This window comes from Castor canadensis, chromosome 8 (assembly GCF_047511655.1).
Source record: "Castor canadensis chromosome 8, mCasCan1.hap1v2, whole genome shotgun sequence".
Lineage (NCBI taxonomy): Eukaryota > Metazoa > Chordata > Mammalia > Rodentia > Castoridae > Castor > Castor canadensis.
In genome coordinates, this window is record NC_133393.1 from 109,889,493 (window position 1) to 109,914,422 (window position 24,930).

The 24,930-nt window shown below is 34.8% G+C and overlaps 1 protein-coding gene across 5 annotated transcripts in view; it reads left to right on the forward strand.

The window, feature by feature from the left end:
* Rab3ip (RAB3A interacting protein) overlaps positions 1 to 24,930 on the forward strand; it is a 52,815-nt gene that overhangs the window by 26,614 nt on the left and 1,271 nt on the right. For 4 of the 5 annotated variants that reach the window (XM_074083889.1, XM_074083888.1, XM_074083890.1 and 1 more), the window contains 7 exons: positions 3,192 to 3,269; positions 11,206 to 11,409; positions 11,563 to 11,619; positions 17,047 to 17,175; positions 18,616 to 18,728; positions 23,094 to 23,193; positions 23,280 to 23,349. In XM_074083889.1, the coding sequence (XP_073939990.1) occupies positions 3,192 to 3,269; positions 11,206 to 11,409; positions 11,563 to 11,619; positions 17,047 to 17,175; positions 18,616 to 18,728; positions 23,094 to 23,193; positions 23,280 to 23,349 (751 nt within the window). The remainder of the gene's footprint in view (positions 1 to 3,191; positions 3,270 to 11,205; positions 11,410 to 11,562; positions 11,620 to 17,046; positions 17,176 to 18,615; positions 18,729 to 23,093; positions 23,194 to 23,279; positions 23,350 to 24,930) is intronic. The other variant, XM_074083891.1, reaches the window with a different exon arrangement.

Below are 24,930 nucleotides of genomic sequence, written 5' to 3' on the forward strand. Positions count from 1 at the left end.
CAAACAAAAACTTCTGCATAACAGTCAACAAAATAAAAAGGCAGTATGGAAGGAAATATTTACAAACTATATATTTGACAAGGGATTAAATATCTAAAATAATATAAAGAACTCAATAGCAAAACAACAACAACAAAACCCCACAATTTAAAAATGGCCTAAGGGCCTGAATAGACTTTTTTCCCCAAGAAGATCTATAAGTAGCCAACAAAAGTATATGAAAAGTGTTCAACATCATTAATCAAGTAAATGCAAATTGAAACTCCAAAGAGATAACACTTCATACCTGTTAAAATAGTTATTATCAAACTACAGAAGATAGAAGGTATTGACAAGAATATGGAGGAAAAAAAATGTTTTTGTACTGTTGGGAATGTAAATTGATACAAACATTGTAGAAAACAGCATGGAGGTTCCTTCTCAAAAAACCAAAAGTAAAACTATCAGCAATCCAGGTATATATCCAAAGGAATTGAAATTAGTATCTTTATATCTGTATTCCTATGTCTATTGAAACAGTATTCTTCATAGTCAAATATGTAAGCAAATGTCTTATCAGTGGATGAATACATAAAATCTGATGTGTGTATGTGAATTTTACTCAGCCTTACAAATAAAAAAAAAAAAAAAGAAAGGAAATCCTGCCATTTGCAACAGCATAGATGAGCCCAGGGGGTATTATGTTAAGTAAAAGCCAGACAAAGAAAGAGCAATTCTCCGTGGTCTCACTTCTATGTATATTCTAAAGAAGTTGAACTTGTAGCAGCACAAAAGTAAATTGGTGGTTACCAGGGATGAAGAGGTGGGGGTTATGGGAGATGTTGCTCAAATGGTACAAAGTTTCATTTATTCATAACAGATAAATTCTTGGTATAATGTGCAACTTGTTGTCTGAATTGAATGTTTGAAATTTGCTATATGAGGTGATGGGTATGTCATTTTTTTTCTTATGTTACTGGGGTTTGAACTCAGGGCTTTGCACTTGTCAGCAAGCACTCTACCAGTTGAGCTGGCTCTTCATGGTTTAGTTTTTGTTTCTAGATAGGATCTTGTGCTTTTGTCCCAGTCCTGCTTTGGACAGAGATCTTCCTATCTCCACTGCACATGTAGCTAGGATTACAAGCATGACCACCACGCCTGGCCTATGGGTATGTTTAGTAAAACAGAAGTATATCAACTGCAACTTTTACTGTTCATAAATTTTTATTGAGACAGCACATTCATTTGTGTATTGCCTATGGTGGCTTTCACAGTATAAAAGTATAGTTGAATAGTTGCAACAGAAACCATGTATGGCTCTCAAGTCCAAAAATACCATTTGACCTTTTACAGAAAGTTTGCTGACTCTGGTATTTGATAATTCTTCTGTCAGTTTTTCAGCTTCAGAAAGACAGTGATAAAACAAAATCGCAAACTTAAAAACACCTTTTGATAGTTTTTGTAGATTTACAAAATCTTGTGCATTATCTTTTTAGATACTGCTTCTACCTCAGTCTAGCTCTCTTCTTTTGGAACAACAGTTACATGATTTGGGACATCTTTCATTGTATCCCTTATTTACTGGAAAGTTCACCTCAAACTCCACCTCACTTTTCTGAGTTTGATTCTTGACCATAATTGTCCACTATTTTCTTACCTCTAATGTTTCAAACACATTAAAGAAAAAACTTGTTGGAGGCTTTGTGCATATTGCATAGGTGACAATGAAAGTAGAGGCCATTTCCAGACATGTAACAAATATCCTCCATAGCATTAGTTAATTGGCATTCATGGTTAAATGTCACTTACCTTGAAGGGTCAGTTTAGGTATGTTTATTATTTTGAAAATATCTGCCAGATAGTCTTCGGTTGACAGCTACTTACAACCCTCCCGAATTCAGCAAATCTGAAACAATTGTTATTTTTAAAAGGAAAATGCTTAACTCATTAAATTTGTCAGTTCTTAAGGACTTTGCCAAAACAACTAACGTAATAGTGCATGGAATATTTTTGTGCTTAATCTCATTTTGTTATAAATCATTGATATTAAAGATTCTCATTTAAATGAATTCAATCTGTAATTCATGTTCTTTGGCACACACAAATAATACTGTAAAAGGAACACATGGGACTGCCATTGTCATACTCTGATGTAGAGAATTTTCATTCTTCCACTCTGCTCCTGAATAGTTGACAGACATAGTGAGAGAACAGTTGTCAAACTACATATTTATTAAATGTCTTCAAACCTCTCTCCTTTCTGTTCACCCATCAGATAAACTGTAAATTAAAGTTCTAAAAATCCTTTGCATCCCTGGGAACTATGTGATCCCATACTATTCTTAATTCCTTATATGGATTATTCCACACACCAGTGTAATCTTTTAAAAATATGAGATCATGTCATTTTCTTCCTAAAATAAAAAAAAGAAAAGACTTAAATTTGCAGAATTCTTACCCTGATTTTTTTTTTGATTATTAGAATGTACTCAGAATGTGATTTCTCCAAGAGTGGGGGAATGGGGGAGCTTGTCTCTTTTCCCAGTATGTTATCAGCACCTGCAGCAGTACCGCACAAGGAGATGTCAGGAATAAATGTTTAATGAGTAAATATTGTGTGAGTAAAAGGAAATTAACTTCATATTTGTGTTATTAAAAATTAAGACCTTATTAAAGATAAATTCTGACTTGCCTTTTTAGGTTGCTCCGTACAAAATTTTCACCTATTTTATGAACGCTTTTATTAGAAGCTCTGAGGCTTCTCAATTGTCATTTCTATAAAGTATAACACTATTAATGTGTCAGTATTTTTTTATTTATCTCTTTGTATATATTTTTCCTGTGCCTAATGTTGTGAATATACATGTGATCAAAGTAGAAATACATAACTGCAAAGAAATTGGCTTTGATCTGTGGGCCATTGTCTAGTTTCTTTCATCACATTCACAGTTCTTAAATAAACATTGATTGAAATGATTGAGCTCAACTTGGCTGCCTCATTGGTAATAGGAACTAAATGGAGGGTATCTATTTCTAATTCCTAACTGTTTGTCACGCTGGTGTCAATTGTTTCCATAGTTGACCTTGAGTTCTTAGTTTCAGGCTAAATTTTGGCAGTATATCTTGCTTCAGTCGTAGATACTTGGTGAAAGGTTTTTGAAAATGGAATGCTCAATTCTTTGTTTCCAAAACGTATACTACCTTTTTTTCAGGAAGCGCATAAGATGGTGAGAGAAGCAAATGTCAAACAGGCAACAGCAGAAAAGCAGCTGAAAGAAGCACAAGGGAAAGTAAGTTTTTTCTGCTTCTGGTAATATAACATATGGAGAAATTAGTAATTACTGTTTAGAAGATATCTTAATACCTATTTGATTTTGTTCTGACTGTAAAAGTAGTGTTTATTTTAGACCTGGAAACTAAAAATAGCTACTAGATAGTTTTAATTAATAGTGATAATATATAGTGTCCATTTATATTAGAAAACAAATGATTTAGTACCTTGTAAATCACATCAAAAAGATTATATAATCACATTTAAACTTAATATTTATTTTCTGTTTTTTAAACATTTTTATTAGTATGTGCTAGTTATACAAGGGATTCTGTTGTGATATTTCCACATATATACATATATTATACCCCAGTTTGGTTACTCCCCTCCATTGTTCTTCCTCTTACTTAAAATAACTTCAACAGGTTTCAGTGTTCCATATTCATACATGTATAGAAAGTACATTAACCGTATCCACACTCTTTTACCTTCTTCATTTACCCTTCCTCTCCGACTATATTTATTTTCTTAATTCACTGAAAAAAGCCACCTAAATGTTAGTAGATATTACTGTTTTTTGGGTTTTTAAAAAATTTTTATTTTATTCATATGTGCATATAATATTTGGGTCATTTCTCCCCCCTTCTTCCACCCCCTCCCTTACCCCCCTAACCCCCTCCCTCTCCCCTCCTACCCCCTCGCTACCCAGAAGAAACTATTTTGCCCTTATCTCTAATTTTGTTGAAGAGAGAGTATAAGCAATAATAGGAAGGACCAAGTGTTTTTGCTAGTTGAGATAAGGATAGCTATTCAGGGAGTTGACACACATTGATTTCCTGTGCATGTGTGTTACCTTCTAGGTTAATTCTTCTTGATCTAACCTTTTCTCTAGTTCCTGGTCCCCTTCTCCTATTGGCCTCAGTTGCTTTAAGATAACTGCTTTATTTTCTCTGCGTTGAGGGCAACAAATGTTATCTAGTTTGTTAGGTGTCTTACCTATCCTCATACTTCCCTTGTGTGCTCTCACTTTATCATGTGATCAAAGTCCAATCCCCTTGTTGTGTTTGTCTTTGCTCTAATGTCCACATATGAGGGAGAACATATGATTTTTGGTCTTTTGGGCCAGGCTAACCTCACTTAGAATGATGTTCTCCAATTCCATCCATTTATCAGTGAATGGTAACACTTCATTCTTCTTCATGGCTGCATAAAATTTCATTGTGTGTAAATACCACATTTTCTTGAACCATTTGTTGGTAGTGGGGCATCATGGCTGTTTCTATAACTTGGCTATTGTGAATAGTGCTGCAATAAACATGGATGTGCAGGTGCCTCTTAGTAACCTGTGTCACAGTCTTTTGGGTATATCCCCAAGAGTGTATTGCTGGATCATATGTTAGATCAATGTTTAGCTTTTTAAGTAGCCTCCAAATTTTTTGCTAGAGTGGTTGTTCTAGTTTACATTCCCACCAGCAGTGTAAGAGGGTTCCTTTTTCCTCCACATCCTCTCCAACACCTGTTGTTAGTGGTGTTGCTAATGATAGCTATTCTACCAGGGGTGAGGTGGAATCTTAGTGTGGTTTTAATTTGTATTACCTTTATTGCTAGAGATGGTGAGCATTTTTTCATGTGTTTTTTAGCCATTTGAATTTCTTCTTTTGAGAAAGTTCTGTTTAGTTTACTTGTCTGTTTCTTTATTGGTTCATTAATTTTGGGAGAATTTAGGTTTTTAAGTTTCCTATACATTCTGGTTATCAGTCCTTTGTCTGATGTGTAGCTGGCAAATATTTTCTCCCACTCTGTGGGTGGTCTATTCAGTTTAGAGACCATTTCCTTTGTTGAGCAGAAGCTTTTTAGTTTTATGAAGTCCCATTTATCTATGCTATCTCTTAGTTGCTGTGCTGCTGTGGTTCAATTGAGGAAGTTCTTGCCTATACCTGTTAATTCCAGAGTATTTCCTACTCTTTCCTATATCACCTTTAGAGTTTGGGGTCTGATATTAAGATCCTTAATCCATTTTGAGTTAATATTGGTATAGGGTGATATACATGGATCTAGTTTCAGTTTTTTGAAGGCTGCTAACCAGTTTTCCCAGCAGTTTTTGTTGAAGAGGCTGTCTTTTCTCCATTGTGTATTTTTCATAGACAAGTTGGTTATAGTTGTGTGGCTTCATATCTGGGTCCTCTATTCTGTTCCGCTGGTCTTCATGTCTGACTTGTGCCAGTACCATGCTGTTTTTATTGTTATTCCTTTGTAATATAGTTTGAAGACGGGTATCATGATACCTCCAGCATTGTTCTTTTGACTGAGTATTGCCTTGGCTATTCGTGGCCTCTTGTGTTTCCATATAAATTTAATGGTAGATTTTTCAATCTCTTTAATGAATGTCATTGGGATTTTGATGGGGATTGCATTAAACATGTAGATTACTTTTGGGAGTATAAACATTTTTACTATGTTGATTCTACGAATCCATGAGTATGGGAGATCTCTACACTTTCTATAGTCTTCCTCAATCTCCTTCTTCAGAAGTTTATAGTTGTCCTTGTAGAGGTCGTATCTTTTGTTAGGTTTACAACTAGGTATTTAATTTTTTTTGAGGCTATTGTAAATGGAATTGCTTTCATATATTCTTTCTCAGTTCATTATTAGTGTATAGAAATGCTAATGATTTTTCTATTTTGATTTTATATCCTGCTACCTTGCTATAGCTAATGAGTAGAGTTTTTGCTATAGCTTTTGAGTAGAGTTTTTTGGGTCTTTAAGGTATAGGATCATGTCTTCTGCAAATAGGGATATTTTGACAGTTTCTTTACCTATTCATATTCCTTTTATTCCTTCTTCTTGCCTAAATGCTCTGGCTAGGAGTTACAGTACAATGCTGAATAAGAGTGGAGATAGTGGGCATCCTTGTCTAGTTCCTGATTTTAGAGGGAATGGTTTCAGTTTTTCTCCATTTAAGTATAATGCTGGCTGTAGGTTTGTCATATATAGCTTTTATAATGTTGAGGTACTTTACTTCTGTTCCTAGTTTTCTTAGAGCTTTTATCATGAAATGGTGTTGGATCTTATCAAAGGCTTTTTCTGCATCTATTGAGATGATCACGTGGTTTTTGTCTTGGCTTCTGTTAATGTGGTTTGTTATGTTTATTGATTTTCGTATGTTGAACCACCCATGCATTCCTGGGATGAAGCCTATTTGGTCGTGGTAAGTGATCTTTTTGATGTGTTGTTGAATTCGGTTTGCCATTATTTTGTTGAGGATTTTTGCATCAATGTTCATTAAGGAGATTGGCATATAGTTCTCCTTTTTGGAAGTGTCTTTGCCTGGTTTTGGGATAAGTGTAATACTGGCTTCATAAAATGTGGTAGGCAGTTTTCCTTCCCTTTCTATTTCGTGGAACAGTTTAAGGAGGGTTGGTATCACTTCTTCTTTAAAGGTCTGATAGAATTCAGCAGAGAATCCATCCAGTCCTGGACTTTTCTTTTTGGGGAGACTCTTGATTACTACTTCAATTTCATTTTGTGTTATAGATCTATTCAGGTGATTAAGTTTTGGATGATCATATGTATCTAGAAATCTGTGCATTTCTTTAAAATTTTCGAATTTGTTTGAATAAAGGTTCTTGAAGTAGTCTCTGATGATTTCCTGGACTTTGATGGTGTTTGTTGTTACCTCCCCTTTTGCATTCCTCATTCTACTAATTTGGTTTTTTTTCTCTCCTCATTTTAGTCAGGTTTGTCAGGGGTCTGTCAATCTTGTTTATTTTTTCAGAGAACCAACTTTTTGTTTCATTAATTCCTTGTATGGTTTTTTTGGTTTCTATTTCATTCATTTCAGCTCTTATTTTTATTATTTCCTCCTTCTATTTGTTTTGGGATTTGCTTGTTCTTGTTTTTCTAGGAGTTTGAGATGTATCATTAGGTCATTGATTTGGGATCTTTCAGTCTTTTTAATGTATGCATTCATGGCTATGAACTTTCTTCTCAGGACTGCCTTTGCTGTGTCCCATAGGTTCTGGTAGGTTGTGTTTTCATTTTCATTGACTTCCAGGAACGTTTTAAGTTCCTCTTTTATTTCATCAATGACCCGTTGTTCATTAAGTAACGAGTTATTCAGTTTCCAGCTGTTTGCATGTTTTTTGTCTTTACTTTTGTTGTTGAGTTCTAGTTTTATTGCATTGTGATCAGACAGAATGCATGGTATAATTTCTGTTTTCTTATATTTGCTGAGGCTTGCTTTGTGCCCTAGGATATGATCTATTTTGGAGAAGGTTCCATGGGCTGCTGAGAGAATGTATATTGTGTAGAAGTTGGATGAATTGTTCTGTAGACATCATGTAGGTCCATTTTATCTATTTTATATTTTAGATCTAGGATTTCTTTATTGATTTTTTGTTTGGATGACCTATCTGTTGATAATAATGGGGTGTTAAAGTCTCTTACAACCTCTGTGTTGGAGTTAATACATGCTTTTAGGTCCTTCAGGGTATATTTGATGAAATTGGGTGCGTTGACATTGGGTGCATATAGATTGATAATTGTTATTTCCTTTTGGTCTATTTCCCCTTTCATTAGTATGGAATGTCCTTCTTCATCTCATTTGATCAATTTAGGTTTGAAGTCTACTTTGTCAGAGATAAGTATTGCTACTCTTGCCTGTTTTCGGGGGCCATTGGCTTGGTAAATCTTCTTCCAGCCTTTCATCCTAAGTCTATGCTTATTTCTTTCGGTGAGATGGGTCTTATGTAAGCAACAAATTGTTGGATCTTACTTTTTAATTCAGTTTGTCAAACGGTGCTTTTGATGGAATTAAGTCTGTTAACATTAAGTGTTAGTACTGATAGGTATGTGGTGATGCCTGTCATTTAGTTGTCTTAATTGTTTGAAGGTTTGATTGTGTGTACCTAAGTTGAGGTTACTCTCTACTTTCTTGCTTTTTCTTTTCCTGTTGTTTGGTGCTGCCTGCCCTTTCATGGTTATGTTGGGTTTCACTTTCTATGTGCAGAATCCCTTGAAGAATCTTTTGTAGTGGTGGCTTTGTGGTCACATATTGTTTTAGTTTCTGCTTATCATGGAAGACTTTTATTGCTTCATCTATTTTGAATGATAATTTGGTGGGTAGAATATCCTGGCATTGAAGTTATTTTCGTTCAGTGCCCGGAAGATCTCACCCCAAGCTCTTCTTGCTTTTAATGTTTCTGTTGAGAAGTCTGCTGTAATTTTGATGGGTTTACCTTTGTATGTTATTTGTTTTTTCTCTCTTTCAGCCTTCAGTATTCTTTCTCAGGTCTCTGTTTTTGTTGTTTTAATGATAATATGCCGTTGGGTAGATCTATTTTGGTCTGGTCTGTTTGGTGTTCTGGAGGCCTCTTGCAAACGTATGGGAATAGATTTCTCTAGATTTCAGAAATTTTCCGTTATTATTTTGTTGAATATATTACGCATTCCCTTTGCTTGCACCTCTTCTCCTTCTTCAATGCCCATGATTCTCAGGTTTGGTCTTTTGATGGAGTCAGTGAGTTCTTGCATTTTCTTTTCACAGGTCTTGAGTTGTTTAACTAATAGTTCTTCAGTTTTTCCTTTAATTACCATTTCATCTTCGAGTTCTGAGATTCTGTCTTCTGCTTGTTCTATTCTGCTGGATTGGCCTTCCATTTTCTTTTGCAATTCTGTTTCGTTCTTTTTTCTGAGGTTTTCCATATCCTGAGTCGTTTCCTTTTTAATGTTGTCTATTTTTGTCCTGAGTTCATTTATCTCTTTATTAATCATGTTCTTTGTTTCACTTTGGTGTTTATACAGTGCTTCTATGGTTTCTTTTATTTCTCTTTTTGCTTTTTCAAATTCTCTATTTTTGTTGTCTTGGAATTTCTTGAGTGTCTCCTGTATATTTTGGTTGACCATATCCAGTATCATCTCTATAAAATTCTCATTGAGTACCTGTAGTATTTCTTCTTCTAGATTATTCTTGTGGGCTTCTTTGGGTTCTTTGGCATAGTTTACTTCATTTTGTTGGAGTCTGGATCTGAGTATCTGTTTTCTTCATTCCCCTCTGGTTCCTGTAGTAATTTTTTGCTGTGGGGAAACTGGTTTCCCTGTTTTTTCTGTGTTCCCGTCATTGCCCTTGGTGTTGTTATTGTCCCTGTACTGAGTGCAATTAAGTATTTTCTAGCTTGTAATAAAAACACTGATGATATTTAGAATGGAAGGGTGAGAGGAGATGGAAAGCAAAGAAGTTAAAGAAAAAGGGAAAAACAAGTACAAAAAAAGAAAAGAAAAACAAAAAACTTTCAAAGATATAAACAGAGATAGTGTACTAATCAATAGTAAGCTGAACAGGCATTAGAGAGACAGAGGATTGAAAATAAAAAATTTTAAAAAATTAAAAATGAGAAAAAAAAATTAAAAAAAACTATAAAAAAATCTCCAAGTTCAAATGCAATAAAGTTTCAGTCTTAATAAATTTGGTGTTGGTCCTTCAGCCTCCATTCCTGCAGATGGTGTCTCAGAAGTAGTTCTGTCCTTGTCTCATCAAAGGGGGAAAAAAACTAAAAAAAACCAAAACAGCACAAAACAAAAAAAAAACCTCCACAAAGTGTCCCAAGTTCAAGTGCAATACAATTTCAGTAAGTTTTTCAGCATGCAGGTGTAGTTCAGTTGTTGTCTCATCAAAAGTAGGGAGAGAAAAAAAGAGTCTGGAGACAGGTCTGTGAAAGGCTATCTGAGGCTGTGATTCGTCTGCCCGCTGCTGTCAGCCTGCTGTTGCTGGAGGCATTATTTATGCAGATCTCAGGAGTGAGCTTAACACTCACCTAGCCCCTCAGGCTTTGTTTACTTAGAGTTCTCTGCCACTGCTGCATGCTTTCCCCTTTCTAAGCACACTGGGGGAGGTGACACTGCACCCGCTTTCTCAGGCTGTCTGTTTATTTACAGTTCACTGGGAAGTGGGTCTTCCCCCCTCTCCTGTGGAGTTTTCCTCCCACCGCCACTTTTATAAGCTTTTCCGCTCCTGGTTGTTGGGCGTGTGCCACCATTCCTGCCTTCTCTGGCCAGCTTGTTTATTTACAATTCTGTGAGGGATTGCCCCTCCCCCCCTCTCTGGATGCTCAGGATGCCCCACCCTCTTTGCTACGTGTCTTTTTTGTTATTGCTTATTATTCAGTTTCTCCTTTTCCCTGGGTGGGGGTCGGTCTGTCCAGGGGGCTATGCTGATCTGGTCCAGGTTTGTCTCTGGCAGTACCGCATGCCCCTTAGCTCACCTTGTGGTCTGCATCTTCCCACGTGGTCTGGGCGCTGGTGTCTTGCAGTGCGGGAGCCCTCCTGGTTTCTCCATTTTATGTGAAGTGGAGGTGCTATGTGTCGGCTGGGGGTGTGGAGGAGTCAAAGTTTTGCCTCTTCTCGGTGGTTTTTCCTGTAATGTATGTCTCCAGCATCTCTCCAAGATTTTACTTTAGGAAGCATGCTTTCTGCTTCCTCTCTCTAGCCACCATCTTGGAATCCAATGGCAACTTTGATGATAGCAATTTGGATAGGGATGAGAGCAGAAACCAGGTGGCGATATTACTGTTTTATAAGTGAACTACAACTGGTCATAAACTATTACATTTTGATGATTTGGGAAAGTCACATGCATTAACCATTAGATTATTTTGACAATTAGTGTTTTCATTTGACATTATTGGTGGCTGAATCCAAATCACATAGAGACATCAAAATATGGATATACTTTTATTATTCCACAGGAAATTCAAATTAAACTTATTTTCCATCTTTGAGAGTATTTTGAGCTGGTGGTGTTGTACTAGTGATAGAGCATCTGCCTGGCACGTGGGAGGCAGTTCAAACGTCAGTACTGCCAAAAATAAAAAAAAGTGTTTTGACCAAATTGTTATTATTTAGCTGCATCTGCCTTAAAACATATTTAGTGCGTATGACCATGTTGATTTTTTTTCAAGATTGATGTACTTCAAGCTGAAGTGGCTGCATTAAAGACACTCGTATTGTCCAGTTCTCCAACATCACCTACACAAGAACCTCTGCCAGGTGTAAAGACACCTTTTAAAAAGGGGCATTCAAGAAATAAAAGTACAAGCAGTGCTATGAGTGGCAGTCACCAGGACCTCAGTGTGATACAGCCAATTGTAAAAGACTGCAAAGAGGTAACTCGTCAAGGACTGTCTCCTCTGACTCTGTTGATACTTGTTAGTTTTCATCACTGAGGTGTCAGTTAAGATTTTTTGCAGCAAAAATTTTAGCACAAAATATGCAGTTTTAAGATGGGGGAGGCTTTATCTAGAGCTGGCTCCTTTCAGGGATTCTTCACTTCCATTCTCTGCCTGGCTGACCTTGGAGTACCTGCTGGAAATTTGGTAAGTTTCTTAAGCTCAATTTTTCATTTAGGGAACAAATTGTTATATGTTGTATAAGGGAGAGTGGGGGGCTTTAATGTCCTGTGTCATCAAAATGTATTGCTAGAATATGGTAATAAAACATGAACATAATATGTGAAAATAGGTGGATTTTGATTGAATTTCAGGAAGAGCAAAATTTTATATTTTTAAGGAAATTCCAGAGTTAGTTCATTTATTAAGCAACACAAAATAGAAATAATGGTAGCTTTACATTTTAGAAGATGTGTTATAAAGATAACTGAAGTAATGTATAAATATTTTGGGAGCTTAGCATAAAAATTGTATAACCATAAAATGTTTTAAATTTTATGATTACACAGTCCAGAAAAGCATTTCCAAGGAGATTGGTCAGTAATTCATGGAGCACCATTCCTCTGTTTTTTCTTAAAAGATATAGTTTACATTGTTGAATTCAAGCCTGTCATTAATCTTGAAGAAAAAGCTATTTGTGTTTATTTAGTTAAATTTTTGCACGGAAGCTGGGAATTTATTAAATTGAATGATAAGAGTTATTAACTGTTTAATCAATTTCCATTTCATTCAGTTATTAATAAAAAAGATGCTAACTAGAAAGAAGTTCAGTACTTACTAAAATCTGAATGTGTCAAAATCTAAAATTCACTTCGTTTTTAGTAAATGTTTAAGAAACTTTTTTAGTCAATGTTAATTCTGATTTCTTTGAAGGTAAGATTTTAACTTCTTGTACAACTAGTATTTTTGGTACAGTTTCTCATTCAGTAGGTGCAATTTTGTACATTTTCCTCCTGTTGTTTACATTAAAAAACATATTTTCTAATGGTACATTTTTTAAAACTTGGTTATGGTTTTTGAAATCCCTTATAATATGAATAGGCAGCATATTTACAGTTTTTTGTTTTGCTTTCTTGTGATATTTAGTGAAAAGTCAGAAGTTTTATTAGAAAAAGGAAACACAAAAAGTTTGACCCATGTAAGTCTTAGAACACTTTATAATAATCTGAAAGAAAATGAAATATGTCTTTTGAAGAAAATGTGACAGGACAACTGTCATGATATTAGCAACATTTTTTTTTAATTAGTACATACTAATTGTACAAAGTGGCTTCATTGTGACATTTCCATACATGCATTTAATGTACTTTGATTGAATTCACCCCCTCTATTGCTGTTTCTTGTACCTCTGAACTTTTTAAATTAATTCTTAAAGAGTTTCATTATTCTATTGTCATACATGTATATAAAGTACTTCTATCATAATCACCTCTCCATCACCCTCTCCCTCTCTCCTTTCATCCTTCCCTTTCCCACTGGTTCCCCTCTGAAAATAGTCCCTATTTTACACTCAAGTCATTCCTTTTTTTTTTTTTTTTTTTGGTCTATGAATATGAAAGAAAACACGCCTTTTTGGTCTGGTTTATTTCACTTAACATGATACCACTTCTATCTATTGTACTGCCAATGACATAATTTCATTCTTTATGGGTAAATGATGCTCCATTGTAAGTATAACACATTGTCCTTATCCATTCTTCAATTGAGGAGGACTTACGCTGGTTGCCTACCTTGGCTATTATAAATAGTGCTGCTATAAACTTGGTGTACAGCATGCTTACATTCCTTTGATAATGTCCAAGAGTGGTATAGCAGAATCATATGGTAGTTTTGTTTTTAATATTTTGAGGAACCTCCATATTGATTTCCACAGTGGCTACACTAATTTATATTCCCACGAACAGTGTATAAGGGTTCCTCCACTCCCCACCATCCTCACCAGCATTTGTTGTTGCTTGTTTTCTTGATGATAGTCATTCTAACAGGAATGAGGTGGAATCTTAACATGATTTTGATTTGCATTTCCTTTGTGGCTAAGGACACTGAACATTTCTTCTTGTTAGATATTTGTAGTTATTCTTTTGGGTACTCTCTGTTTAATGCAATTGCTCATTTATTAATTGGATTCTTTGTTCTTTTGGTGTTTAATTTTTAGAGATCTTTATATATTCTGTATACTAACCTTTCTCTGATGAATAGCTGGCAAAGATTTTCTCCCATTCTGTAGGTTGTCTCTTGATTGTTTTTTAATTGTTTCCTTTGCTGTGCAGAAACTTCGTAATTTGATGCAATCCCATTTGTTGATTTTACTTCCTGAGCAATTGGACTCCTGTTCAGAAAAGTTGTTTATGCCTAGGGTTTTTGCCTAATAGGTTCAAAGTTTCAGGTCTTACATTAAGATCTTTGATCCATTTTGAAGTGAATTTTGTACAGGGTGAGAACTTAATTTCAGTCTTCTATATGTGACTGTATCCAGTATTTCCAACACCATTTATTGAAGAGCCTGTCTTTTTTCTAGTGTATGTTTTTGGCTCCTTTGTCGAACATCAAATGGCTGTAGCTATTGTGGGCTTATTTCTGGATCTTCAATTTTGTTCCATTGGTGTGTTTGTTTTTGTGCCAGTACCATGCTGTTTTGTTACTATGGATGGTTCTGCTATATAATTTGAAATCACGTATTAACCTCTAGGATTGTTGGTTTTTTGCTTAGGATTTCTGTGTCTAGTCTGGGTCTTTTGTGTGCTTCATGATGAATTTTAGGATTGATTTTTCTATTTCTGTGAAATATGACCTTGGGATTTTATGGGGATTTCATTGTTTGTAGATTGCTTTTTGGTAGTATAGCCATTTTCACAATATTAATTCTGCCAATCCATGAACATGGGAGTTTTTACATCTTTTATTGTCTTCACGTTTTTTCTTCAGAGTTTTATAGTTTTCTTCATAGATGTTTTTTATGTCCTTAGGTTTATTCATGGGTATTTAATTTTGGGGGGATTTTATGAATGGGATTGTTACCCTGATTTCTTTCTCAGTCTGTTTGTTGTTGTTATATTGAAAAGCTGCTGATTTTTGTATCTTGATTTTTGGAGCCTGCTATTTGGTGAACTGTTTATCATCAGTTCTAAGAGTTTTTTGGTGGATCTTTAGGGTCCCTTTAGGATAAGTTCATATCTTCTATAAGTAGGAATAATTTGACTTATTTTCCTATTTGTATCCCTTTCATTTCTTTCTCTTGCATTTTTGCTCTAAGAATTCAAGCACTACATTGAATAAAAGTTGAGAGAGTGGAACCTTTGTCTTGTTCCTGACTTTAAGAGGAAATAGTTTAGATATTTATCCCATTTAGTGTAATGTTGGCTATAGATCTATCATATATGTCCTTTACTATGTTGAAGTATATTCCTTCTATTTCTAGTTTCTTCAGGGCTTTTATCATATAGGGATATTAAATTTTGTCAGAGGCCTTTTCTGCATCTATCGAGATGACCATCTGGTTTTTCTACCTTATTCTGTTTGTGTGCTGAATTATGTTTATTGATTTACATTTATTGAGCCATGCTTGCATCCCTAGATTGAAACCAACTCCATCATGGTGTATGATCTTTTTATTGTGTTGTTGAATTTGACTTGCCAAGTATTTTGTAGAAAAATTTTACATATATGTTCATCAAGGAAATTAGTCTACAATTTCTTCTTGTGTCCTTATCCACTTTTAGATTAGTTTAGTCATAGCTCCTTCCCTTTCTACTTTCTGAAATAGTTTGAGGCGCATTCATGTTAGTTCTTTTTTAATGGTCTGGTAGAATTCAGCAGTGAATCTATCTGTTCTTGGAGTTTTCTTTGTGGGAGACTATTACTGCTTCAATTTCATTCTTTGCTGTAGAAATGTTGTCATGTTTTATATCTCTTGATTCAATTTTGGTAGGTGATATGCATCTAGAAATTTGTTCATTTCTTCCAGATTTTCCAATTTATTAGAATACAGGTTTTCAAAGTATTTCCTAATGATCCTCTGAATTCCACTGGTATTTGTCATAATACCCCTTTCTTATCTTTAATTTTGTTAATTGGGTCTTTTCCCTCTTTTGGTTAGTTTGCGTAGGGGCTGTCAATCTTGTGTATCCTTTCAAACAGCGTATCTTCTGTTAGCATTTAAAACACACTTGTTTACAGACATATGCAGTGCAAGGCTTTGGGATCAAGACACTTAGATCTGAATTTGGACATTACTGCTTTCTTGCTATGTAACTTTGGGAAAGTAACTTTATCTCTTTAAGCCCTCGCTTCCTCATCTATAAAATGGGGATCATCCTATGTGCCTTGTGCAGCTCAGAAAGTTAAATGTTTTATAAGTGCTTACCATAGTTTTTGCAAGAGTCTGCTTTTAAGAAATGATTTGTTTTCTTTAAACTAGAATCTTTCCTTAGAATACCACTTATCTGTTCAGGGGCTTATGTCCATTTTCTTAGTAAACTTTACAAAGAAAATAAATTTGAAAAATGTTAAGTATTATTTGTCTATTAATATACTTTATCCTTTACCATTATCTTTGATTCAAGGAATTTATGAATTGGGAAAAAAAATTCATATTGTGATTGCTGTTATATTTTGAAAAGAAAGTCTGTAGGCAACCTTGAATGCGTTTTGTTACTTTGATGTAGACTACCTGCACCTTTGATTGTGCTATCCTATATGCTGGTCACAGCTCTGGTCAGTGCATTGTTCATAGTGTACTCAGTATATCTAGACAACAGTGACTATGAGCTTTGTGAAGATGGAGGCAGCTCTGCATTTGAGTTGCTAGTGTAGATGCAGCTTTGTGTATTGAGCTAGATAGGCTGGGGTGGGGGGAATCTAAGATACTGTGTAGGAAGAGGATTTGGGGAATATTTATTACAGGTAGAAGGGAAAGAGGAGGAGCAACTGGTGGAGTGATTGGGAAGGTGAGTACCAGCAGTAGATTATTGGATAATTGAGATGGTAGTTAACTGAAATTATTGAAATAAATATTACATTTTTAAAGTAGTTAATTTAGTAAGCTGTATTTATGCTTCTTTTTTTCTTACTGCTTATACAGTAAACATTTTGGTAATTTTAGGAATGTCTTCAGGTAATAGCAGAACAATTAGTGTCATTTTGACCCCAAACCAAATTTTATAATTTAGTCTACGTTTATTCAAACACTTGGCATAATTAAGTTGGCTTCAAATTGCTATTTGATTATTTTCAGAAAAGATTTGTCATTATCAGTTTTTATATTTAGGGCAGAATGCATCTGTGTCCTAAGAGTAGCTCCAACATTAATTTGTGGGGGTCATGGAATAAGGATAATGGTAACATCATTGAGCACCATAAATATGGTGGATACATTGAGAAGGATCAGTCATGTGAAAGTCATTTTTTAAAAGAAAAATTACTGCTATGTACTATAAATAACCAGGAACAATTTAATTCATCATTTAAAATGAGCATTTCTTTTCAGTGATATTCAAATTAGGATTTGGTTTCATCTAGTGGTTTTATGTTCATTCCTTTTAAAAAGTTGTTTTGTGTTTCCTTGTGGTTTATTAGGCTGATTTATCTCTGTATAATGAATTCAGATCTTGGAAGGATGAGCCCACAATGGACAGAACATGTCCTTTCTTAGACAAAATCTATCAGGAAGATATCTTTCCATGTTTAACATTCTCAAAAAGTGAGGTAATTTTATTTTTCATTTTAATAGCAATGCATTAGAATTGTGTTTGTACTTTGTGCTTAGGTCATGTTACATATTTTAATATCTTTTACCCTAAATTATAAAATGTTATGTTTTGCCATTTTCTGAATTTCATATTTGAATAATTGTTGCCATTCGGTTACTGAACACCTTTTCCTATTTGAGCAGAGAATTATTCACACTAAAATGTGTACTCTGTTGGAGTGAAGCATAAATATGTATGGGGAGGAGGGCTTATTTCTTGTCTGGGGAGGGGATGGTTGGTGGGGCTGGGGCTTGAATTCAGTGCTTACACTTACAAAGCAGATGCTCTACTATTTGAGGAATACTTCCAGTCCAAGGAGGAATTATTTCTTGATTCTTGTAGGTTCTGTTTACGGGAAGTTCTTGATATACTCTGTGTTTGTTCCATGTGTCTCTCTGCAATTTTAAACATACTTAAGGAACTAGAGATGTGGCACAGTGATAGAGTGTTTGTCTCGTATGCAAGAGGCCCTGGATTCAATCCCTATCACCACAAAACAAAAGACAAAACCACAAAAAGGACATAATTTTTTTTTCATCTTTAAAACAGGGAAAATAATGCCTATGTTTCAGAGTTGTTAAGAGGGAAAAATGAAGTAAGTGGAGTAGGTAGACAGAAACTTAGGCACTATGCAAATGTAAAGTCATGTTTCTCATTGTATGTGAAGGTTTGTCTCCAAATATCTTGTCAATTAATGTTTAAGAAATTTAATCCAAAAGTCTTATGTATGGTTTATGAGGATTTAGTTTTAACATTCCTTGTTAGGAGAATTGAAGATGAACAGTGTAACACTTTGATATGAATATGTGTTGTTCATTGTGGTCTGTAGCTGGTTTCAGGTAGGTGATCCAGTGTTAGTAATTTCACTAAACTAAAGTTTCCTTTTCTTATCTGCCATTTATCAGTTGCTACCCTCTGTATCTGGAGACTTTATATCTTATTTTAAAAATTCAGTTACTTTTTTGTAGACTCTTGTGCATATAAATACAAGTTGAGAAAATATATAGCTATAATTAGTATATCTAGCTGTGTTGTTAGATGACCAATGTTTATTGCACAAATTTAGCAGAATAAAGCATTAGGGTAGTCATTTTGAAGTGGCATTTACAGTAGATGTTAATTGTGGGTAAGGAATGGACAGAGACTGGAACTACTAATACCTTTAATCCTTTTCCAGGTAATGAGAAAAGTTACTTTATTATAATTGCCTTTCATAACAGTATTTGAATTATAAAAGAAATTAAATCAAGATTACATGATTTCTTTCCTTTGTATAGGCAAAGGCCGAGTTAGTGAAACTTGGAGAAACAATAATTTATGAAATTGGTTTATTATAGAAATAAAATTTTGATATTTTTCTGCCACCATAGCATCTAATACTTTCATATTTTTAAAGTTGGCTTCAGCAGTTCTGGAAGCTGTGGAAAACAACACTCTAAGCATTGAACCAGTGGGATTACAACCTATTCGATTTGTGAAAGCTTCTGCAGTCGAATGTGGAGGACCAAAGTAAGTTTTCGCATCTGTGACTTGTGGAACATAATAGGTTTTAAAATTTTATATGTTTACAGCTTTCATTTATTTTTTGTTGTATTAATGTGATTAATTCTCTTTGGGTTTCTACTTAGAGTCTGCAGCCCAAAGGCAGTGTGAGATACAGCATTTCAAATTTATCATCATAGGAAAGCCCTTTTAATTACAAAAATATACATATGTGATGGAGATCCAGGTGGACTAAAGAGTAGAAACATGTTTTTGTTATTATTTTAATTCCATGTTATGACCCATTAGTGGATTGTGAGATCATTTTAGTAATTTATGGGAAGAATTTTTGTTTCTCTTACATATGTGTATAGCTGTGTGCACTGGGTATCTTTGAAAGGTATTCTGAAGGTTACCATCAAAAATAGTTCGAAGAGACAGTTAGACTAGGTTTTATCAAGCATGAAAATATGGTGCCAAGCCAGGCACCGGTGGCTCATGCCTGTAATCCTAGCTACTCAGGAGGTAGAGATCAGGAGGATCGCAGTTTGAAACCAGCCCAGGCAAATAATTCGTGAGACCCTATCTTGAAAAACACTTCACAAAAATAGGGCTGGCAGAGTGGCTCAAGGTGAAGGTCCTCAGTTCAAGCCCCAGTACCGCAAAAAAAGAAAGGAAAGAAAGAAAACAGGGTGCCAAAAAGACTTGATTAGTTCTCACTTTTCATACTGTTATTATAAAGAATTCTCAGTTGGTAACTAATCAGTTCTATTTTCCATATGTGAGAAGTATTTAGGAATTATATATGTTTGGTGATAAGACAGCCATATTTCATAGTAGGGCAGGCTTTTCCCATCCAGTCAATGGGGAGGAAAGCTTAAAACAGTACCTAAACCTCTGGCAAAAGATAAAGGTTTTGCCTAAAAGCATGGCATAATTGAGCCTTGGCTGCAATTTAAAAATGACTTGAAAAACTTTTAAGGAAACTGCTTAATTAGTGGTTAAGAAGCCAATCAATGTGGGAGACTTGGGAGACTCTGAAAGTCCCAAGAGCTCACAGAAAGCAATAACTGACTCCTGTCCAGGTTTTTGTGATGTCAGAAGACATTCAGTTGAGATGAGCTAATAAGTCTTCCATTAAAGCCTATTGTGGGAGTTGTACAGTTCTGTTTCTCATGGTAAATGTACATTCTCAGGAAGATTACAGAATGTTGTTATAATTACTTCTATGTTTGCTTTGTGAGCCACACATCCATCCAGACCTGTATCCTGTGTTGCACTCTCCCTGTGATGTAGCTGTGGCACAGTGGCCTCTGGATTTTAGGGAAAGGTTTTACATTTTTAAATTCTCTAAACACCCAAATATTTTTATCTTGGTCCTTCACCCCCCCCAATGGAGAATCAAATGTAATGATAGCAGTTTTAGTACTTTAAAGTCTATGTCTTACTTTATTTTAAATTTCATACGTAAATTTTTATTATAGAATTTGAATTTGTGCTTGAATTATATATTACTTGTCCTATATATGTGCAGATATCAAATGATGACAAATGGGGATGTCAGCTAACGTGGATTTGCGGTATTTTAGTAAAATGATTACATAGGTTAGATTTAGAGAACAATTTACATAGTTTTAGGGTACTGTGCTTATGTGTATGGGGTCAGAACTCAGTGTTTGTAGTATGTATTGTGTGAAAAACTGAAGGGTTAGTTATCATTAAAAAAAAAAAAGAAATGTAAAATATGGCCCTGGAATTGACCAGTGCTACAGGAATTTTGAGGATGACAAGATCATTCCATTTGTGATTAGGGGCTGTTCTTGGAGGGAGGGAGATTTGATCTAGATGTTTGAAGTATGGGTGGAATTTGAATAAAGAACAGTTGGTATGACTCTGAGGGCCTAGAAACAAGGAAACAGGGTGCTCATACAGAGGATGGTTGAGTGTATGGAGAAGAAAAGAGAGATGTGATAAATCTTAAGTTGGGGGTTGGGGCCTGAGAAAGGAGTTAGAGATGACTGAGTAGAATGATTTGAAGTAATTTTAGAAATTGGTAGGAAAGGCTCTGGCTTGTAGAAGATTATGGGTCTGGATTTAAACATGTTGATATCTCTGAGTGAAAGTGGCAAGGATTGAAGCCTTGTGACTAGAGCTGTGAAGAGATACTAAGGTAGTGTAACATGTTTAAAAAAATAGAAAGTGGAGTCAGAAGACTTAGAATTACATTCTGACTCAAAAATATTTTGACTGCATACAAATGGCTTTAGAAGCAGGGTGCTAGTAGCTCACAGCTGTAATCCTAGCTACTCAGAAGGCAGAGATCAGGAGGATTGCGGTTCGAAGCCAGCCTGTGCAAATAGTTCACAGGATTCTGTCTCGGAAAACCTTACACACACAAAAAAAAATGGGCTGGTGGAGTGGTTAAAAAAAAAAAAAAGGCTTTAGAAATGGTGTCATTAAAGAAACACTTTTATGGGACTGAAGGCATGCCTCAAGCAGTAGAGTGCCTGCTTTGCAAGAGTGAAGCTCTTAGTTCAAACCCCAGTCCCACCAAAAAAAAAACCAAAAAAACAAAAAACCACCACCAAAACACTTCTAGTATTTTAAAGATTGACTTTGAAGGTGGCTATACAAATCAAAAACCAATTCTTATCTTCTCAAAGAGATTTTGCCTCATTATTCCTTTATTAGCAAATTGCTGTAACAATATTTAAGAGTACTAACTTCTAGCTTAGGGAAGATAAAAGTCATTAAGCTTAAGGTTCAAGTGTTTAAAGTCCTTGAAAATTCCAAAACTGTGATCTACCCAAGACGAAAAAGTACCATTCAATTAATAAAAATCAATTTACACACTAGTCTTCTGGAAAAAGCAATATACTTGTTTGTGTATTGTCCAATTTTAAAAGGGCACTGCTAACATGGTTTTAAGTATCAATTTTTAAAACAATAAAATGTTTTTGTTTTTTTTTTTTTTTTGGTGGGAGTGGTGGGGTTTGAACTAAGAGCTTCACTCTTGCAAAGCAGGCACTCTACTGCTTGAGGCATGCCTTCAGTCCCATAAAAGTGTTTCATGATAAAATTTCTAAAGCTTTTTTTTTGATGGTACTGGGCTTGAACTCAGGGCCTTCAACTTGAGTGAAGGGTTTTTCGAGATAGGATCTTGTGAACTAATTGCCCAGGCTGGCTTCAAACCGCAATCCTCCTGATCTCTGCCTCCTGAGTAGCTAGGATTACAGCTGTGAGCTACTGGCACCCTGCTTCTAAAGCTGTTTGTAATGCAGCCAGAGTCAAAATATTTTTGAGTCAGAATTTAATGCTGTCTTCTGACTCCACTTCTTTTTTTTTTTTTTTAAAAAACATGTTACACTACTTTAGTATCTCTTCACAGCTCTAGTTCCAAGCTTTCAAATAACATGTTATCCATGTGTTTTTTTAGTATGGAGTTGACATTTGTGTTGTATTTCTTTCTTGCAGGTATAGCTGAAATTTAATGTAGTTCATTTAAAATACTTTTCGTTGTTGTGTGATTTACAATGTCATAAAAATGTCAATTGTCACTTTACTTACAGCTGTGTTAATTTTGATTAACAAAGAGTAATAGTTACATTCACACTCATTCCTCGCTTATTTGAGTAACAGGTGGGCTGCTGTAAGCCCAGCCTGATAAGCCAGTTTTATCTCATGAAGCAACAGAGTGACAGGTGGCTCATCACTTATTCAACACTGAATGTCTGCTGTGAGCCAGCCAGCCACATGCTTGGTGCCAGGCTTTAGAGATGAATAAGACATAGTCCCTACCCTCAAAAGGTTTATAGCCCAATCCTAGCCAGAATTTCCTCATGCCAGATTATGGATTTCATAGTATACAAATAGAAAGGATGGTGTGATACAGTGCAGTGTACTCTTTATGTAAGTGTTAAGATTTGGTATGTTTATTAGATGGCTTCTTTCTATGTCCCTCACTAAATGCATATAAACCAACCAACCAAAGCATGCCACCTGGAAGCTATTACCCTGTGCACTATCAATAACACGTTTTAAGACTTAAACCTAATCATGATTAAGTTCTTTTTAGCTGAGAAGTTGAAATTCTGGTGGAGAGCTGAGTGCTGTCTTGTAGTTGATGCTCATTCATAAATTTGACACATATGGAAAACATCTAGCTTCTATTTCTAGAACCATGATTAGTGTTGTGTTATTAAGCTTATTCTAGAATATAAGTCTCACAAAGGCAGTGATTTTGTCCTTTTCATCACTATAGCCCAATGTCCAGAAAGTGTCTGTTACTTAGTAGGTTCCGCAATGTTATCTTAATGATTGAACACCTTATAACAGAGGGTGGGGGGGGCATGCTATTAACTTTTTTAAAAAATGAAATTTATTATTTTACAGAAAATGTGCACTTACTGGTCAGAGTAAGTCCTGTAAACACAGAATTAAACTAGGGGACTCAAGCAACTATTATTATATTTCTCCTTTTTGCAGATACAGGGTAAGTGACATTACCATAAATTTTAAGAAAGTTTGCTTTAATGTAAGACATTTTACCAGTCATGACTTTTTTCCCTTTTGTCCTAGATCACATCTGTATGTAACTTCTTTACATACATTCGATATATTCAGCAGGGACTTGTGAAACAGCAGGATGGTGAGTGCTCTTAATTCATTATAAATATTTACATGGAAGTCTAGCAAAAAGTATAGAATAAGCAATAATGCTCAAATAAACTTGACTGTTTCTGCATTTATATTGTATCCCTTTTATAGTTCTAATAAAATGTATGGATAATTTGGGAACAAATTTCTTTTGTGAAAATAATATATTTAATCCTTTTATTTGCTTATTTTACTCTTTTGAATTTTAAGCAGGACCAGTTTTAACTTGTAAGAGAAATGTGATAAATCAAATGGTAAATATGAGGAGAGTATGTATAAAGCTTACTGAATTTACTCCTTACAAGATGAAAATGAGCAGGCTCTAGAAGTGGTCAGATTTATTTTATTGATGGAAACCATAAAGAAGCCAAGAATAAATTTTCTAATTTCTGTGTTTTCTACTTCCACTTGTGAATTAATAAAGCAGTCATGAAATAATTCTGAATGGAATAAAGATGACCACATTCTAAATCAGCAGAAAAGTGCAGATGATGTATCCAGGCAAGCCAACTCATGCACGTGTGTTAACATTTTTAATATAGTCTTCCATGAATGCTGATGGTGTCTTAAATATGAAACATGAAAACTGACATGGCCTGACAGCTCCAAAGCAGTATTTCTTGAGTACATGTGATTGTTTCAAAACTGAAATAGCAGATGCTGGGTTACGGACAAATCTATGTCAGTTTTGTATTTCAAGTTATGGAAAGTTTACCTGTTTTATTTGTATAGATGCTGAAAATATTCTTGTGCTTAAAAACTACTAAAAGCTTATTTTTCAGTAACAGCTAGTGAATCTCAATTCTATGAGAAAATTAGTTATACTGATAAAAACTTACTTTAGCATTTCTTAAGCTTTGGCTTGTTAAAATAAGCTGTATTTATTTGGAATCCCATTTGAGTTTTATTCCCTACCTGAATAGGGATTAAACCCATCTGTAGTTAATGTGGAATTTCTATGTAACATAAAAGTAGTCTTTAACTTGTATACTACTTCTAAAGACTTTAATAAAAGTGAAATATTTTTGACTGGTGGATAATATTGTTTAAACTGGAGAGCAGATGATTTATGTTAAGTTAAGTTGTCAAGCATTGTTTTCTGCTTGTTAAAATGAAAATTTGTAAGGAAGTCTGAAATATTTATTTTATGAAACTAGGAAGAGGTATCATGAGTGATGGTGATAAAAGTGTATCTTCTCTGGTTTCAGTCACTCTGCACTTCACATATCTGGTGCATATCATATACTCTGTATTTGTACATAGAGCTATTTGTACAAATAGAACTGTTTGTAAATAAGTATTTGTGTATAGAACTATTTGTAAATAAGTATTTTTAATTTTAGAATTTGATCATTTTCTGTGCCTTTTGCACTATAATAGTTAAGGGCACCTAAACCTAAGACAGTGTTTCTCAACCTTTGTACTAAAGTTTGAAAATCCCTAATTCAGAAATACAAAATGCTTCAAAATGTGAAACTTCTTTGGCACAGACATGATGCCACAAGTGGAAAATGACGTACGTGACCTCATGTTATGAGTCACAGTGAGATTAAGGCACATTAAAAATACTGCC